The sequence below is a fragment of the Rhinolophus sinicus genome, linkage group LG17, assembly GCF_036562045.2.
Source record: "Rhinolophus sinicus isolate RSC01 linkage group LG17, ASM3656204v1, whole genome shotgun sequence".
NCBI classification, from domain to species: Eukaryota; Metazoa; Chordata; class Mammalia; order Chiroptera; family Rhinolophidae; genus Rhinolophus; species Rhinolophus sinicus.
In genome coordinates, this window is record NC_133766.1 from 23,157,586 (window position 1) to 23,172,162 (window position 14,577).

Sequence of the window (14,577 nt, forward strand, 5' to 3'; positions counted from 1 at the left end):
AGCCCTCAGGGTTGTGGGGGAGGAGGGAGCAAGGGCAGTTCCAGGACTACTTTGCACTTGGTTCCTGCCTACCTTCCCCTTTCCCCTTGGGCTCTGGCTGGGGTGGGGTTGGCTTGAGTGAGAAAGATTCCCTCATCACGCATCTGCGTGGACCCTGATACTCCCAGGGCAATGGGTGGGGAGAGGCAGCACCTCCGTTCCTCACGATGTGGACTTCTGCTGGGGTGCCGTCCCCTCCAGGCCCTGTGGTCCGGATCTGCACCAGGGCATAGCTGAGGTCTTTGGGAACTGCAATTTCTATCCCGTTCTTGCTGCTGAGGTGGAGCGTGGGAGTCGGGTGTAAGTCATCCTGGTACAGCATCTGTGGGAGGACGTCAGCCAGGTGCAAGTACTTACTCCAGGGCTGTGTCTTCCGTCTTCCCCAGCTGGAGGCGCCGGGAGGAACCCAGGTGGTTCTGGGCCTTGGAGCTGCTCCTCCTCACCCCTCCTGTTCCCGCTGACCAGGAAGGACCAGGCTCCGCAACAAGTTCCTCATTGGTGGAGGAAAGCTTGTGAGCGGATGGACTGTTTTTGCAGACCTCTTAGGCTAGATCCTTCTTCACCCAGACTTCACTCAGTGTGTCATTGCCCCATGACCCTGCCTTTCCGCAGCCGTTCTATCTGCCCCCTTTCTTACAGTCTCCACTACTAGTTACCTGGAGAACCATTCATGTATTTCGTGCCTCTCACAATCACAAATGCTTTGCTCACATCTAACTCAGCTCCCTCCTGCTCTAAACTGCAGCCCCCTCGTGTTCACTGGAAACGGTGATGAGCTGTTCATCACATTCAAGGCTTGCCTGATTCCTTCCTTACCTTATAGCCAGTGACTGCAGACTCATTTCGGAGAGGGACCACAGGGTCCCACTTAATACTAAGACTGGAGCTCGAGAAAGTCCAGGAGATATTGCCAGGAGGTCGCCGTGGAGCTGCCAGAGGAGGGAGGAAGTTGGGGGACTTCCAAATGTTTCCTCACCACCCACCAGCTTGCCTTTAGCCAGTCTTTTTCTAGATATCTGCCCATAATAGTTACACCCAGAAAATTCACAACTGCCTAAGAAACAAACCCCATGAAAACCCAAAGGTTGGAGAAGAGAGAGGCGCTTCAGAAACCATGAACTCCACTCTTTATTCTCAGTAGGCTTGCTGCCTTGTTTCTGTCCAGCCCAGGGCTTGTGGGCTAGAGCATTTGTCTTATGTTGGGGAAAGAGTGATCCTATCAGCACGTCCCCACCCCAGGCTGACAGACTCACGGGGCTTCATGGTCGTGGCATTGGTGGAAGGGCTGGCAGGCCCAGTGCCCGCCCGGTTGTAAGCTCGTACAGTTACGTGGTACTTGGTGTTGGGGTGCAGGTCAGTGACTCGGGCACTGGGGTCCAGCCCTGCTGTCCTCACTCGGTCAGCAGCCGCTTCTTTGTCCCCAGCTTTCCAGTAGCGGATCTGAAGGGGGCAGGAATAGCCTAGGGTCAGCAGTCAAGTTCAGGACCTCAGAGCTCCCTTGACCCTGGCCCTGGCCAACTACCTTCTGTTCCTCTCCTGCTCACTCTGGTCCTGGGACAAGCTGGTGTGCGTCCCTGCTGCCTTCTCAGTGCCCATCAGGGAGCCGGTGAGTAGGTGAGAGTGGGAGATGAGCACCTACCCAACCTAGCAATGGCCTCCTGGAACCCACTCCTATTTAATTAACCCATGGAATACTGTGGGGACTCTGCTAAAGGTTATGACATGCATATCTGTCCTTGCAAAGTTGTCTCCCAACCCCTAGCGAACTTATGATGGCTGCCCAATAGACGCAAAACCATTTCAGTAGTCATCATAATATTAAGAGCTGCGAACTGTTCTAACAAATCAAGGGCAGAGTTGGGGCTGGCCTAATCTATTGTGCTAAAAGCCGGAGCTGACTCTACTGGAATGGCACTACCAGCATCTCTAGTCCCCAGGCCTGATGACTCTCCCTTGGGCAATGACATTCCTTGCTTTTTCTTCTTCCCTTCCTCTGGCTTCTCAATCTCCACCGACTACATAGGCACCCTAGTGTAGAATCATTGGTGGGCTCAGAGTCCCCAGGGACCAGTGATCAATTGGTACATAGAGGGGGCCATGTTGTTCTCTGCAGCCCCAGGGATGCTAGGCTAGCTGGGCGCTGGCACGAAAGGGACAAGCCATGTCCCTTCCAGAACCCACTCCTCCTCCCTTGGGCCCCCACAGCCAGCAGTTACTACAGTGTCTACAGGCCTGTCTTCCCCTCCGGGTCTTAGCTGAGGTCATGCTCACAGTGCTGCATAACCTGGGTGCTGTTTGCCAAGTTAGAGAACGCATGATCCCAGGAGGAGGGACGAGTGAGCCGCGAAGCGCCCCCGCCTAGCCTCGCAGCCCCAGCACCCTGCCTCTCCCATGCCCCAGGGTCAACGCTCACCTCATACCCCAGGAGAATCCCGTTCATGTCCTGTTGCACAGGTTCCCAGGTCACGTTCATCTCTGAAGATGAGACCCCCTTGGCCCAGACATTGGTAGGGGCCACCCTGGGCTCTGGGGATCAATGCAGAATGGGCTTGGATTGCTGGGGCCTCCCTGTGTCCTACAGAGCAGCCGCCAACCGGGATGGCCCTTGCGTAGGACTTTAGAGAGCCCAGGGTCCCGGGTGAAAGCCATGTAGGGGTTCCCAGGGAGTCTCCCTCCCCCTTCCCTAGGCCTCAGTGGGGAAACAGGTACAAGAGCTAGAAACGAGGCCAGTGGCTGGGAACCCAGGCGTCCGGACCAGCCCAGAACGGACCTGAGCCGGGTGGGAGCAGCACTCCGCCGCCCTACCCCTCAAGGACAAGCTGCAGGGGGTGCAGGGTGGGCGCGTGTCCGCCTACCCTCCTCAGCGGAGAACACGAGCGCGGTGAGACTCTCGGGCCCATTCCCACGGCGGTTGTAGCTGCGGATCTTGACTTCAAAGGGCGTGTAGGGCCGGACACTCTCGTTGCTGTAGACGAAGTACTGGGCGTCGGCGCCGGGCACTCGGGCCGTCTGCCAGCTCGCGCTGCCCTGCCTGCGGAAGGACAGCAGGTAGCCGAAGCCGTCTCCGTGCTGGTACTCCCGTGACATGGGCTGAGGGGCAAGAGCGTGGCATGGGCGAGGGGCCGAGGGTGCGTCTCCCGCCCATTCCCCGGCCCCACCCACCCTTCCCCAGGAGGGTCGGCCCCTGGCCTCCTGCGCCTGAGGGACTTTTTATCCCGCATGGTGCTCCTGCGAGAGGCAGCAGGAGCAAAGGGAGGGAGAAGACGTTGTCTGCTCGAACGGGGCTGTGCAATAACTCTGCCTGGGTCTTCTCTGCACGCGGCTCCAGCCCAGAGATGTCAGGATGGGGTGGGCGAAGCAGGAACTTGTCCCCCCCACGCCTCCAGAGAGCGCTTCTGCCTGTCTCTGCAGCTTACCGTCCAGTTGACGACGAGCTCTCCCGGGGCACCACCACCGCCGCTGAGTCCTGAGGGTGCCACTGAGGGCGCTGTCAGGGCCAAGGACACAGACGTGGATTGTTAACCAGCAATAAGGGAACAAAAGCCATGAGCCTGTGACTGTAAAGCATTCTAGGACAGGGACACCCCTTCAGGTGGGCCCTGGTTTTGTCTTCTAACTGTCCCTCTGGATGTGGGCTCTGGAGTCAAGCAGAACCTACAATCAAATCCCACCTCTGCCACTTACTAGCTGTGTTTCTCTGAGCAAGTTACTTAACCTCTCTGAGCCTGATTCTCCCTCCATGAGATGAGGATAATGTTTCTCTCAAAGGGCTGTAAAAAGAGTAAAATTAAACAAGACAGTAGCATTTGTGTGTGTGTGTGTGTGCATTCCATAAATGACCACTATCTTCTTCCCTCATGTTGGCTTAAATTAAATAACACTGACCAATTCCAGTTTGCTTTAAAATTAAGGGGAATAAATAATCCAGAACTGCAGTTAGTGGGAAAACATTTCTTTTAGGTTGCAGGATGTTTTATTATTTTTTTTCTTTTTGTGGCAGACTTAATTTCCTAATTGTCCCTGATACTCAAAAAGGCTGCTATTAAAATAAGAATGTATTTCATAGCTCATGAAGCTTTGCAGGGGGTAACTTAGCTGAGGGTCAAAATATTCCTCAGATGACCCAGGAACTGGAGACGTATGACTTGGTTTGATGACTACAGTTTAGGGCTTTTAATTTGCAAGGAGCACTTCAACACATTGCCATCTGGTCCTGGGAGGTGGGCATTATTTCACCCTTTCCAGGGTGGAAAGACTAAAGCACAGAGCAGTGAAGTGACTTGCCTAAGGTCACAGAGCTAAGATCTAAATGGCACAGCTAGAATCTGAATTCAGTTCTTCTGATTTCAAAGCCCACCATCTTTCCTCTGCATCATAGCTGTCTTCGTGCCCGTCAGCTTCTGGGATACCAGAATGAAGGCGACCACGCCCCACCCCACGTTTGACTCTGCAAGAAGTCCAGTCAAGAAAAGTGCTCCTTCTGGAATTCCTTACTCAGGAGAGGTGCTAGTTAGAAATGTTGAATGATTCCAGAAAGAATTCAGAAAGTCAGACTGGGGCATATATGAAACTGTTGAAGGGACACCAGAAGGCAGACCCTCACTACACCTCCAGCCGGGCAGGCCTGGGTGGGCAGGAAAGGACAGGCAGGGCCTGACCCCATGACTCCATGCTGTCTGTCCGTGACCCCAGGGCTCTGGGCAGGAGAGACTGTTCCATGATGCGACCACCATCTGTCCAGTGAGCTGGACCCGGGCCAGAACAAAGGTTTCTTTCCAACACCCCCCCCCCCCTTAGAGACATGTAAGTGATGTTCATTCTAACATAAATCAGCGCCCCTCCCTGCCTCCTGGTTCCTGGAATAGGCCCTTGTCCTCACTGGGTCAAGCATGGAATGTCCCGCACCTGGTGGAATTCAGATACTAGTACCTGTGATTATCCCCCGCTTTTACCCTGTATAATCTTTGTGTCAAGAGGCACAGAGAGTATACACTTCATCTTGTAGCTGCTCAAGATACTCCTCTATGTAAGTTTCTCTTAATAAACTCTGTTAGTTGCCAGACTGGAGGGACCTGCCTCTTTCTTGGGTCTTTCCCTGCCCTCCACTTGCAGAGGTAGATTTTCAGTCCCAGGACCTTTGCCTGGGTCTGTGTGTACTAACAGGCTCTCATGCTGGCTTTTCACCTGTGAAAGGCTCAGTAGGTGGGCAGAAACCTCTCAGCAGACGCTGACAGGGGCCTCGGGCCTGCCCGGCTCTCTTCCCTTCCTTCCCCACTCAGATCCTGACACCCATGTGCCTTTCAGAGGGGCTGTGGGCAGATGAAACCATGTAGAGGACCTGGGGACACTGGCTGCTTCCCTAGCCCCTGCACCACATTCTCTCTCTCTCCCTCTCTCTCTCTCTCTCTCTCTCTCTCTCTCTCTCTCTCTCTCTCTCTCCTCTCTCATACACACACCTTCCTCATTAACCAATTTCTACAGCTCATTGTACCTCCAGTGAGGATATCTGCCCATCAGCTCTGGGTTCAAGTCCAAGTTCTGCCAGTGTACCCTTCTCTTCTCCACACTTCGGTTTTTCCCCATTTTTAAAAAACTGTTTTGAGATCTTGTAGATTCATGTGGAGTTGTAAGGTTTGCCCATGTTTTAAATGAGGGGTTCGGACTGGATGGTTCTTCCAGCCCTGATAAGCCGTGGCCCCGGCCCCCACCTCTGTGCACTGCTGTAGCCCAGCCCCGACTTGTGTTCCTTTCTCATCTGTTTTGTTAGGAAGTCTGAAGCTGGTGAGCAGGGTTGGAACTCTGTTAATTGCTGTTTGCTTGGGGCTCCTTTTAAAGAGCGGTTGAGTCTGTGCCCTGACGTTACTTCTCTTTGGGACACCCAGGACTCTGACCTGCTTCCTTGGTCCGAATTTTGCTGGAGGGCCCACTGGGCTCCCCAGTGCCCAGGATGTTGCTGGCTGTGACCCGGAACTCATAGTCCATCCAGGGTGTGAGGCCCAGCACTTGGGCGGTCTCTGCATTGCCCTCGATGTTGGCCGGATCTGCAAGGCACCAGGGAGTCAGGGTTCCGACATTTGCTTACTGGTCTGGATGGAGAGCGCAGGGACTGGGCCCGTACCCAGCCTCACGATGGTGCCTGACACATACTAAGCACTCAACACCTCTTTGAAAAATGACCGGAAAACTAGTAGTGCTCCCTGCCCTAGAGTCTTTGCTGGTGTTTTGCCCACCCCACACCCCCATGAGTGTTGTCATTGCCCCTGTAATAGTCCTGCCAATACTTCAAGGGTGCAGACTGAGCACCTCCTCCTCCAACTCTCTCCCCACTCCCTCGCTGTCCACTAGCTCCCCACTGGCCTGCGAGTTCCCTGCAGGCAGATGGCCCAAGCTTGTCCCTCTTTGAAGCTCCAGGCTTGGCCCCAGCCTTCTGACCCCGGCCCCCACCTCTGGCACACAGCCAGGCCTTATCAGCACTGACAGCGTTGGGGAGGAGGGAGGGGATTCACTTACTGGTCCGAACTTGCTTCCACTTCCCTGCAGGTGGAGTGCGAGCTTGCAGGGTGTATTTGGCAATGGGGCTGTGGTTGTCGAAGCCACGGCTCCAGCTGAGCTGGACAGTGGTGTCGCCAATGTCCCTCACCACCACACCTCCCGGGGGACCTGGTGGACCTGCACCAAGAGGTAAGAACACTGTGAGTCAGAAATGGACAGCTTCAAATTTGAGTCAACCTCCTCCACGCTAGTTTGGGCTGCTGCAGTACCAACAAGGGGCAGCAGAGGGCGCCATAAACACACACCTGGGTGAGAGGGCAAGGAATGTGGGCAGTGAATGAGGAATGGTGGTGCCTGCTGGTGGCCATGTATCCAAGGCTGGAGGAGTCACAGAGACCCTCATATAGGGATGTCTAAGCTCTGAAAACTTGTGGCCTGAGCAAAGTTCGTGGGATGTGTTTTGGAATGGATTTTTTTAATTTTGGTTTGGGAAGAATATTCTCTTCATTTAGGACCTGCGAAGACCCACAGGATAAATTTGGCTCAGGACCTGTCAGAAGCCCTTCCCAACAGCTTCCAGGGAGAAGAGGGAAGTTAGGGAAGGAAGGTCAGAATAGCCCTGAGGGAGTGGGGGTGGGGGTGGGAAACCCCGTCACCTCGGACCAGGACTGTGGCCTCCTTGGACGCACTGTCCACCACTGTCTGAGCCATGCACACGTACTTCCCGCCGTGGCGCAGCTGGGCGTTCAGGATGGTCAGATCCCCAACTGTCTCCTTCTGCGCATGGGGAACAGGATGGGGACAGGTCAGGGGACCTGGCTCTGGCTAGTGCAGTGAGCCAAGGAGACATGAGGCAGGGCTCGATGGCCCCTGCTCCATTACGTCCAGGGTCCCCTCTGCATCTCAGTGTTCCTATCTGTTCAATGGGAGGCATCAGCTATTCCCTACTTAGTACCACTGGGGACTAAACAACAGTTTGTTTCACAAGACTGTCTTCAATGGTCCAGGTAAATGATGTCATTTGTGTTGAGGGACAAGATGACAAGAGCAGTCTTGCTGGGTGCCTGGAATCCCAGGCTTGTCCCTAACCTCTCCTAAATGCATGGACTTTGTTGGAATGGAATCCAGGGAACTGCCAGTCTAAGGGACGGTCGTTATGAATCCGAAGATGAGCTGGCCATGGTTGGCATTCCTGAGGGAAAGGCTTTGGGGGTGATGGTTAAGGACATCTTGGGTCCCCTGACTATCTAGAAGGAGGGAGAAGCCCCAGGTTCTCGGCCTGAGGCCTTACCACACTGGCCCTGCGGTAGTGGCCCCCAGGCTTATCGGAGTCAATGGGGAGGTCATCCAGGGTCCAGATGAAGGTGAGGTCCATGGTGGGGTCGTGCGAGGCGTGGCACTGCAGAGTCAGATTGTCTCCCAAGTGGATGTCAGCGCTTGAGGGAGCTAGAGTGATCTTAGTTGCATCTGCCAAAAAACAAAAAACAAAACACACACACATACACACACACACAAACACAAGACCCCTGGGTGAATGGAGTGAGAGGGTTTGTCCTAAGTCCCAGGAAGGAGAAGAGGCCGTATGGCCAAGCATATCCTGACCTCCCAGCAGCCCCAGGAGTGTGTGGGAGGCAGGCAAGACTAGATTCTGGATGGTGGCGAGAGGCTGGTCCCAAGTGAAGTGTATTCTGGGGTAACCTCCAGACCAAACTAGGAGGAATGTGGGAACACAGGGCAGGATGGCAGGGGGGATGGTGCCCCTAGGTGGCTAAGCCCACCAACCTCAGTTATACCACACCCCTCACCTCGCACAGACAGGATGCCAGTGCTGTTGGCTTTGCCCATGAAATTCTCAGCAAAGCAGGTGTATTTGCCTTCATCTGACCGACTGATGTTTCTTATGATCAAGGTGCCATCTGGAGTGACAGTCACTCTGCAGCAAGGACAGAACAGATCTGGCCAACCCAGGGACACCCTGTAGTCTAGGAAGGGACACATCTCCAAGGAGAATGAGGGGGAGGAGTTGCTTGGGGTGGGGTGTAGGTTGTACCTGCTGCTGTTGACCAAAATCTCAGTGCCTTTGCTCCAGAGCACCACGGCCTTTGGAGCTGCGCGGGGCTGACAGGGGATAATGACTTCTCCCCCTCGGGCCGCAGGGATCAGACGCCTTACAGGATTCAGCCTGAAGTCGGGAGCCAGTGCTAGAAGGAAAGGGGGGTGTCCCACAGTCACCCAGGGAGTCATAACAATACCTGTTGGCCTTGATTAAGACATTAGCTGACCATGTGCTAAGCATCTTACGTCTCCTCCATGGTGAATCCATGAGTGACTCTTAACACCACCAAAATACACCCGGAATCCAGCCCCTTCTCATCACCCCACTGCTACCACGCTGCTCCAAGTCACCAAATCTGCTAGACTATTGAGAAGCCCCCTAATTGGTCTTCCTGTTTCTGTACTTTCTGTCTACAGTCTCTTCTCCACCCAGCAGTTAAGAATATCCTTTCCAAAATGTGAATCAGGAACTCAGGATGGAGTCCACCTCCTCACAAAGACTCACAACTAAGTCTCCTCCTCTCCAACCCCATCTCGCTCCACTCTCTCCCTTACTCGTTGTGCTCCAATCACCTGGGCCACTTTTGTCCTTTGAAGATGTCACTTTTCCCCCCGCCTCAGGACCTTTGCACTGGCTGCACATTTTGCTTGGAAATCCCCCACATCTTCACACGATTGTCTCCTTCTTAACATTCAGGTCACATCTCCAAAGTGACTTCCTCAGGGACATCTCCCTTAACCATCCCATCTCACTGGCCCACCTCACTCCTACCGTTCTTCTGGATCTTCTTTATACTGTATTTTTAATGGCTGTCTGAAATGATCTTATTTAATTATTTGATCTTGAGTTTATTTGTCCCTCTCCACTGGATTTTAAGACACTTGAAGGCAGAGGCTTATCTCAGGAGGTACTGAATAAATATTGGTTGAATGAATGAGTGAATGAGTCTTTTAAGCCTCATTACAACTTGATGAGGTATCACTCTGTCCACTTTACAGATGAGAAAACTGAGGTTCCATGAGCTCAAGGCACACAATAAGAATCCTAGCAGCAGCTGACACTTACTGGGCACCTATTATGTATTATGCTTTACCTCTATCATCTCATTGAGTCTCACAAAAGCTGTATGAGGGCAGGACTACTGCCACATTTTATAAATCAGTAAACTGAGACACAAAGAGATTAAGTAATTTGCAAAAGGTCACATAGCCAAAAAGGGACTGGGTTAAACACCAATTTAACTGATTTGGTTGCCAATGACTTTTGCCGTCTTTTCTTCACTGTAGCAAACATTTAATTTGTCTGTGCCAGACAAGGAACAAGCCAGGGACCTTGTCCTCTGGGAGCTCTCAGTCTAGCGTCTCATCTCCTTTCTTAAATCCCTGAGTTCTACTCAGAAGCTGCAGGAAAACTTCCAAGGTGTGTTTTGTGTTCAGAAACGCTGCAACTCAACTCCTAGCGCCCCACCCGTGTCTCCTTGGGGATGTCCCCAGCCTCCCTGGGCCCTTTACCTTGAACGGCCAGCTCGGCACTGGCGTAGATGGTGCCATGCTTGTTCTCTGCCACACACTGGTACATGCCTGAGTCCTCCAGGCTCAGCTTGGAGAATCGCAGGTCCCCGGCCAGCACCTCTATCCGGGTCTGTGCAAAAGAGTCCCGCCCAGGGTGAGGCAGGGGCATCGGGACCACCGGAGGACCAGGGTGGAGGGGCTCACAGGGGTGGGTGCAGTGGACACTCGAGGCTGCCACTCCATCTAGGAGGGGGTTTACATGTCCCGTCCCATCTCAGGGCTGCCTTTAATTCTGGGACTCGGAGATTTCCCAGGCCTCCCTAAAATGAGCAGACTGACGCCAGAGGGACAAGATGACCCACCTCAGCACCACAGTGTTTTGTGTCTGAGTTGTGCCTGGACCCAGGTCTCTGGATCCACCAGTTAAAAGTCTATCTAGTTGACCAGTCTGTGGCCATGTGCCTCTGGGTCGGAAAGAAGCCTCTAGGACCACCCTAATTTGCCCAGAGGGCCTGCCAGTGGTGGTGGTGGGGCATCTGGGGAGTGAGGGAACCAGGTGAGTAGAGGACAGTTGGCATGAGGGAGGAAGCCCCAGGTCTCCTACCTGGGGGGCCAGCGGCTCCCCGTTCCGCAGCCAGCGCACTGTGGGCCGGGGTTTGCCGGCGGCAGCGCAGCCCCAACGCAGGCTGGAACCGATGTCAGCTTCCATGTCCGAGATCACCTTGAGCCACTCCGGCTGGGCTGTGGGAAGCAAGGGAGAGAGACGGGGTGAGCAGGGAGGAGCCTGCAGCTCATTAAACAAGCCGGAATTGCAGGGCTGCAGTTCCGGTACCAGACAGCAGAGGGCGCCACCAACAGTCTGGGACGGGGTGTGGCGAGAAGCAGGCTTGAGCAAGTTAGCACTTTGAGCCTGTGCCGTCACAGTGGCTGTTTTAGCGACTTAAATAATTCTAAAACCTTCCATGTGTTTTCCGCACCTCCGACTGAAGCTCTGAGTTGGCCCCAGCCCAGTGAAATCCTGGGGCCAGAAGGCTTGAGCAAAGGACTTCCCTGTCTCCTCCCTGATTTTTGGGTGGACTTCCTCAGGGACAAGGGTGATGAAGGCGGGCGAGGGTGACACAGGCTCATACCCTGCACGATGATGCGGCCCATGACACTGTCTCGGCCCCTGGAGTTCTCCGCCTCACACTCATAGGTGCCCTCGTCCTCGAAACTGACGTTGGGGATCTGCAGGGTGGGCTCGGCTGTGGCCCACTGCGGGGACAAGGAGCCGTCCACTTTGCTCCACTTGATTCTGGGGACGGGGCTGGCGCAGGAGACAAAGTCAGAGGGGGTTGGGATGAGCTGGACACACTCCCCTGTACGCGCAGCTCCTGGAGCTCTGACTCTCAGGCCTTCCTGAGATGCTGGGCAGGTGGGGGTGGGGAGCAAGGCAGCTGCCCCACGGCCTGGGAGGAACCCAGAGAGGAGGGGAGGGAGGGAGGCGCCTCTCCCAGGCGGGCTTGGAGCACAGGCAGGGAAGAAGCAAGAAGTAGGTCTCCCCTCTCCCCTCCACTCCCCTGCAATAACTGGGACACCAGTGAAGTCGGTCTTCCGTTGGTCTGTAACCCTGAAGCTGACTTGCCCTCTCCACCCCTACCATGCACTGGCCCCGGTGCCTCTCCTGGGCTTGCCCTCCCCAGCAGTGGCCATAACCTAGGTCTTAATGGGGCCCCTCCCCACTCCCCCCAACAGGGTCTTGCCTCTACTTTCTAAAAGGGCTACAATTATTAGCAATCTGTGAACTAAAATGGACTGAGGTATCAGTGAGTCTTAAAGAGTTAATGTATTGCCTTTCCATGTGCTTTAAATATGGATTTTCTGGAAGTCCAATAATTTTCCACAAAGCAGGGGGGCATCCTGGGCACCCTCAAACAGCAGGAGATATTTGTGGTCACTCATGTTACAAACATTTACTGAGCATCTGCTATTTGCCTTGTTCCAGTGAGTCCTTTTTCTGGGAGAGCGTGATTTCTATTGTAATTTTTAAAAAGATAACTGTCAGCATCCACAGAACACTTATTAAATGCCAGGTACTTTTCTAAGCACTTTACATATATTAACTCATTTAATCCTCATAACAACCCATATGAGGTAGGTACTATTATTATCACCATGTACAAATAAGGAAACTGAGGCACAGAGCGCTTAAGCAGGTTACCCAAGGTCTCTCAGCCAGCAAGTGAGAGAGCTGGGATTTGAACCAGGCAGGCTGGGTTCGGGTTGGTACACTGCGCTGCTTGTCTCCAGCCTGAGGTGTTACGGAAGCTGTCATGCATTGATGAGAGGACCCAGTGACCCAACATGTGCCAGGCCCCTGGCATGCGTGAGGCCTCACCAGAGCTAGTGCTGGGTCAGCGGTGCTCACTGCTCACTGTGGGCCTGGCATTCTGCTAGACCCTGTGAGGGATACCAAAATGACTGAGTGCTGACCCTTCCTGCCCTCTCTCTCTCTGGGGTCACCTGTGCGCAGGCCTGTTCCCTCTCCTTCACCACTCACTTCCCAAAGGCAAAGCACTCCAGGGTGACCTGCTGTCCCACCAGCGCATATGTCTCTGCTGGGAACCGGGCCTTGATGCTGGGCGCAAAGAGCCTGGGATCTGGAGAGAGAAGGGTTTTGCAGATCAGATGCCAGGGGTCCAGGTCAGGTGCTCCTGTGCGAGGGTCTCAGCACAGCTCAGAGCTAACTCCGTCTTCACGCACTTTCCCCTTGGGGATCTGGAGGGAAAGTCTGAGCCTTGCAGCAGGAGGGCCCAGGGGTCCAGGCCCCGGACCCTGTGCCCTGCGAGCTCTTCACAAACTCTGAGGGGAAAACTCCTTTTCCAATACCCACCGACCCTTTCTGCTCGCTCCTCCCAGCCGTGCCCACTGTCCCTGACCTTCAGCAGCCAGGTTGAGCTGAGCGAACTTGCTGAAGACGCTCTTGGTGGAGAAGTCCATGTGGCTGGTAGCCAGGCAGGAGTAGTTGCCCAGGTCGGAGGCGTTGGTCCGGGCGATGTACAGGTTCCCTGTGGTCTGGGACACGAAGTGACGCCCATCCGTCGGGATGAAGTTGGGGAACTCGTTGAGGAGCCAGCGGTAGGACAGGCCTAGGACGTGGGGGGTTTGGGGACAGCAGAGGACATTGGGCTAACAGGGCAACTATGGGTGGGGCCCCAACATGCTGGTGGGGATCTGTAGACCCTGTCCTGAGACAGCCCCCATGCTCTGATCTGGGGCTGAGGGGAGACCTAGGGGGATATGCGACTTTATTCCTGCCCTCAGGGAGCGCTGTCTTAGGGAAACAGCCCCTCTGGGACTTCTGAGTCTGAAGGAGGAGGCAGGGCACCAAGCTAGAAAATGGCTGATCCTTAATGACATTTAAGGTTGGGGACTGAGGGATCAGTGCTTCCAAGAGTCACTTACCACCTTTTATTCCATCCCTCCGTTGCCGAGCTGGCTAGAGCCTCTCCTGTGCCCTCTGTCTAACCGTGGACCAGAGTCCCGACTCACCTGGGTAGTGGGCAGGCGGGTTACAGGGCAACATCACCCCCCAACCTTCATGGGTTTTCACTGGGTCTCGTTCCTCCTTGGAGAATTCCTGCAGAACTGGAAGTGAAGACCAGGTGGCATCCAGGAACCATTCTCCAAGCCCGGGGGCCCCCTCCCTAGCTCAGCTTCCATGGGAAGTCGTCACCTGCCCTTTCTGGACATTTTCCCCAATCCCGTCTCCCCCGCCCCCAGAGTGTCCTGGCACCCCATGGGTCTCACAGCCAAAGCGTAGCACAGCCTCCCTGCTGATAATGGTGCCCACAGGGTTAGACGCCAGGCACTGGTAGACGCCAGCATCCTGTCCTTTGGTGGGGTTCATGATGACCAAGTTGCCCCCCACCAGCTGGTGGCGGGAACCTGGCTCCAGCTTCATCTCAGTGCCGTTCATCTTCCACCTGCAGCAGGGGCAGATGAGGGCGCCCTCCTGAGTCCTGCCCAGCGGGACCGAGCCCAGCCATAGGACTGATGTGAGGAAAAACCACACAGATGCCCAGGGCCTCCCAGGACCCACCGTTGGGGGTGGGGGGAGTCTCACCTATAGGTGGCAGGAGGGCTGGCCCGGGCATGGCACGCCAACGTCACCTTCTCCTCTGTGGATTCCTCTGGGAATAGCAGACTGAGGGGCTGGTCTTCAAAGACAGGCCCAAAGGTGGCTGGGGATCCCCGGGCTGAGCTCCAAGCTGCAGATGGGGACACCACCAGAGGCCTCAGGGCTTGGGAGTCAGCTGAAGCCTGGCCTTTGGGGCTGCACAGTTCAATAGGACTTTCTGCGATGATGGAAAGGTTCCATTTCTGCACTGTCCGATATGACAGCCACTAGCCACTGCTATGGAGCCCTTGAAATGCGGCTGGTGCAGCTGAGGAACCAAAGTCTTAATTTTATTTAATTTTAATTAATTAAAATGTGAA

At 54.6% G+C, this 14,577-nt stretch overlaps 1 protein-coding gene across 2 annotated transcripts in view; it reads right to left on the minus strand.

The window, feature by feature from the left end:
- The window catches only part of CNTN2 (contactin 2), a 32,330-nt gene that overhangs the window by 4,355 nt on the left and 13,398 nt on the right, over positions 1–14,577 (minus strand). For both annotated transcript variants that reach the window (XM_019711454.2, XM_074322268.1), the window contains exons 3-22: positions 14,204–14,348; positions 13,888–14,063; positions 13,630–13,725; positions 13,017–13,226; positions 12,638–12,737; positions 11,229–11,404; positions 10,703–10,839; positions 10,099–10,228; positions 8,582–8,732; positions 8,337–8,464; positions 7,823–7,998; positions 7,188–7,308; positions 6,550–6,708; positions 5,931–6,080; positions 3,456–3,526; positions 2,895–3,129; positions 2,453–2,565; positions 1,293–1,479; positions 856–968; positions 193–361 (exon numbers count right to left, since the gene is read on the minus strand). In XM_019711454.2, the coding sequence (XP_019567013.2) occupies positions 193–361; positions 856–968; positions 1,293–1,479; positions 2,453–2,565; positions 2,895–3,129; positions 3,456–3,526; positions 5,931–6,080; positions 6,550–6,708; positions 7,188–7,308; positions 7,823–7,998; positions 8,337–8,464; positions 8,582–8,732; positions 10,099–10,228; positions 10,703–10,839; positions 11,229–11,404; positions 12,638–12,737; positions 13,017–13,226; positions 13,630–13,725; positions 13,888–14,063; positions 14,204–14,348 (2,943 nt within the window). The remainder of the gene's footprint in view (positions 1–192; positions 362–855; positions 969–1,292; positions 1,480–2,452; positions 2,566–2,894; positions 3,130–3,455; positions 3,527–5,930; positions 6,081–6,549; positions 6,709–7,187; positions 7,309–7,822; positions 7,999–8,336; positions 8,465–8,581; positions 8,733–10,098; positions 10,229–10,702; positions 10,840–11,228; positions 11,405–12,637; positions 12,738–13,016; positions 13,227–13,629; positions 13,726–13,887; positions 14,064–14,203; positions 14,349–14,577) is intronic.